This window comes from Helianthus annuus, chromosome 17 (assembly GCF_002127325.2).
Source record: "Helianthus annuus cultivar XRQ/B chromosome 17, HanXRQr2.0-SUNRISE, whole genome shotgun sequence".
Taxonomy (NCBI): Eukaryota; Viridiplantae; Streptophyta; class Magnoliopsida; order Asterales; family Asteraceae; genus Helianthus; species Helianthus annuus.
Window position 1 is genome coordinate 60,460,823 of NC_035449.2, and position 2,370 is coordinate 60,463,192.

General features: G+C 39.8%; 1 protein-coding gene across 1 annotated transcript; it reads left to right on the forward strand.

The window, feature by feature from the left end:
• Positions 1-794: 794 nt before the first annotated feature.
• Positions 795-2,011, forward strand: LOC110921915. The gene is made up of 2 exons (XM_022166242.2): positions 795-1,193; positions 1,783-2,011. The coding sequence occupies exons 1-2, from the start codon at positions 804-806 to the stop codon at positions 1,795-1,797; spliced, it is 405 nt and encodes a 134-aa protein (XP_022021934.2). The 5' UTR covers positions 795-803; the 3' UTR covers positions 1,798-2,011.
• Positions 2,012-2,370: the final 359 nt, after the last annotated feature.

Here is a 2,370-nt window from a genome sequence, read left to right on the forward strand (position 1 = left end):
AAGAACTGTGGGAAGCATTGATCGATGTGTACGAGGGGAATGAAGACATGAGGGAAAGCAGAAGGAACCTGTTGAGGCAAAACTTCAACAATTTCAACTACGTCTATGGGGAAACCATTGAGAATCAGATTCAGCGTTTCTCAAAGATCATTACTCAAATGGATCTAGAAGAAATACTTCCTTCAAAGGCGGCTCAGAATCGTCAACTTCTGAATGCCTTGCCTAAGAGTTGGGATAATCACGTTGCTATGATCAAGCGGACCAAAGATCTCGCAAGATGCACCTTGACTGAAATGATTTCACACATCAAAGCATGTGAGCTTGATGACAAGCAACGGGAGAATAATCACAAGTCCAGTCTGTTAGCCGCAGGCATTTCTGTTTCTTCCACCAATCCAAGCAATGACAACACTGCACTGATTTCACAGAATGGATCGAAAAAGGCTACCTCTGGGTCAACCACTACTGTGCATTACTCTAGCTCAAGCTCCTCATCGCCTGCAGCAAAAATCGCCGCACCTTCTTCAGCAAAATCTGAGCTCATCGCATTCTTTTCTCAGCAATCGAAAGAGAATCTGGAGGTCGCTGCTTCTGTGATAAATTGTTTGAATGCTTTTGTTGCAGGTAGAATACAACCTCCAAGCTGGTCGTTGAATGATCTATTTCAGTATCATCCTGAAGATGTGGAGGAGATGGACATCACCTGGCAAATGGCAATGGCAGCATTCAGAGCACAAAGATTTGCACAAAAGACTGGCAGAAATAGATGGGGCTCTTCTTTTTCAAACTCTGCAAATGTTCCAATGAAGTTACGCTGCTACAACTGCCATGAGCAAGGTCATTTGGCAAGAAACTGTCCTAAGCCCAAAAACAACAACAAAGACTTTACTCCTGCGCATCCTGCTCCTCCAAACCCTGAAAGGGCTCTTGTGACGACAAACGATTCAGCTGTTGCTGGTGAAGGAACTCAGAGTTCAGCCCTTGCTGTTCAACCAAGTGCAGATTTCAATTGGGATGATGAAATTCAACGTCTGAACATCTCTCAACCAGAAATCCAGAGTGCTGCTCAAAACATAGCATTCATGACTTCAGAGGAAAAGGACTCTTCGCCAGATGCTGAGCCTCAAGCTGAGAACTTTGCATTCATGACCAAAATCCTGTCAGCTCCTGTTCATGGACTCACTGCTGAAGAGGTACGTTCTATTTTCTGTACTACTGAATGCAGAGAAAGAGTTGAGGCTTATAGAATACATAATGCTGAACTTATTCAAGATTATCAAGATCTTAAGAATAAAAACTTTACTTTGGCCAAAAATGAAAAACTTTACAAAGAAAAAATTGAGGCCCAAAGAAAAGATATAGTTCAGCTAAAAGAAGACCTCAGTGCTAAAAATTGTAATTTTCTAGATGCTCTAGCCACAATTAGCGACCTGACCAAAGAATTAGAGGACTTGAAAGTCAAATATCAGATGAATGAAATCAATATTAAAAAATTTGACACCTCTAGTAATTTGGTCAAGAACATTTGTGACATACAACTAGAGTATAAAGAAAAGAAAGGGGCTGGATTGGGATACACAAAAACTCCTCCTCCATACAATCATAACTACACTTATATGCCTTTCACGGAAGAGGAGTTACTCAATGAGGGCAAGATGACTTACGGTCCAAAAACCGATAAGTCATCGATCAACAACAAATCTGTTGATAAACAACCAGGTCATACAATGAATTTTATCTCAAAAGGAAATGTTGATCCTAACCAGTCGTTTGCATGTGCAGAAAAAGTTGATGTGAAATGTGAAGAGACACTTGGGGGAGAACAAGTTTTAAATTCTGATTCACAAAAACCTTGTTTTGATGAAAATAATCCTGATCTTATTTTGGGACAAAGTATTTTTAGCATGTTACTTTCTTTAGCTGGTAATGGGCCTGATGTTTTGGGCAAGACTGATGATGTTTGTGTTGAAACTGTGAACGTTAATTATGGTGATGATTTTTCTTCGGTTAATAATTGTGAATGTGATGGTTCTAATATGTCAGATGACAGTGTTGCAGGTGAGGTCCCTCAGGATACATTCAGTGAAACCACTGACACTTCTTCTCAAGAAAATCACAAATGTCCTGATTCTTCTTCTGAATCGGTCTCAGTGGGAGTCCCTAATGCTGAATCTTGTGGGACCCCATTGGAAACCGTTGATACACATGTTGAAGAAGCATGTGTTAGTGAAATTTCAAATGCTTCTGAAATTGAACCTGAATCAAAAATCATCGACAAAGAATTAAATGGTAATTTGAACGTAAAATCTTCAACAGATGTTTTACCAAATAAAACTGATCTCAAATCGTCAGATTTTCAAGGAAAAGGTA

Excerpts from the sequence above, each read along its gene's own strand:
- LOC110921915 (XM_022166242.2), top strand. The coding sequence starts at position 804 with ATGAAGTTACGCTGCTACAACTGCCATGAGCAAGGTCATTTGGCAAGA.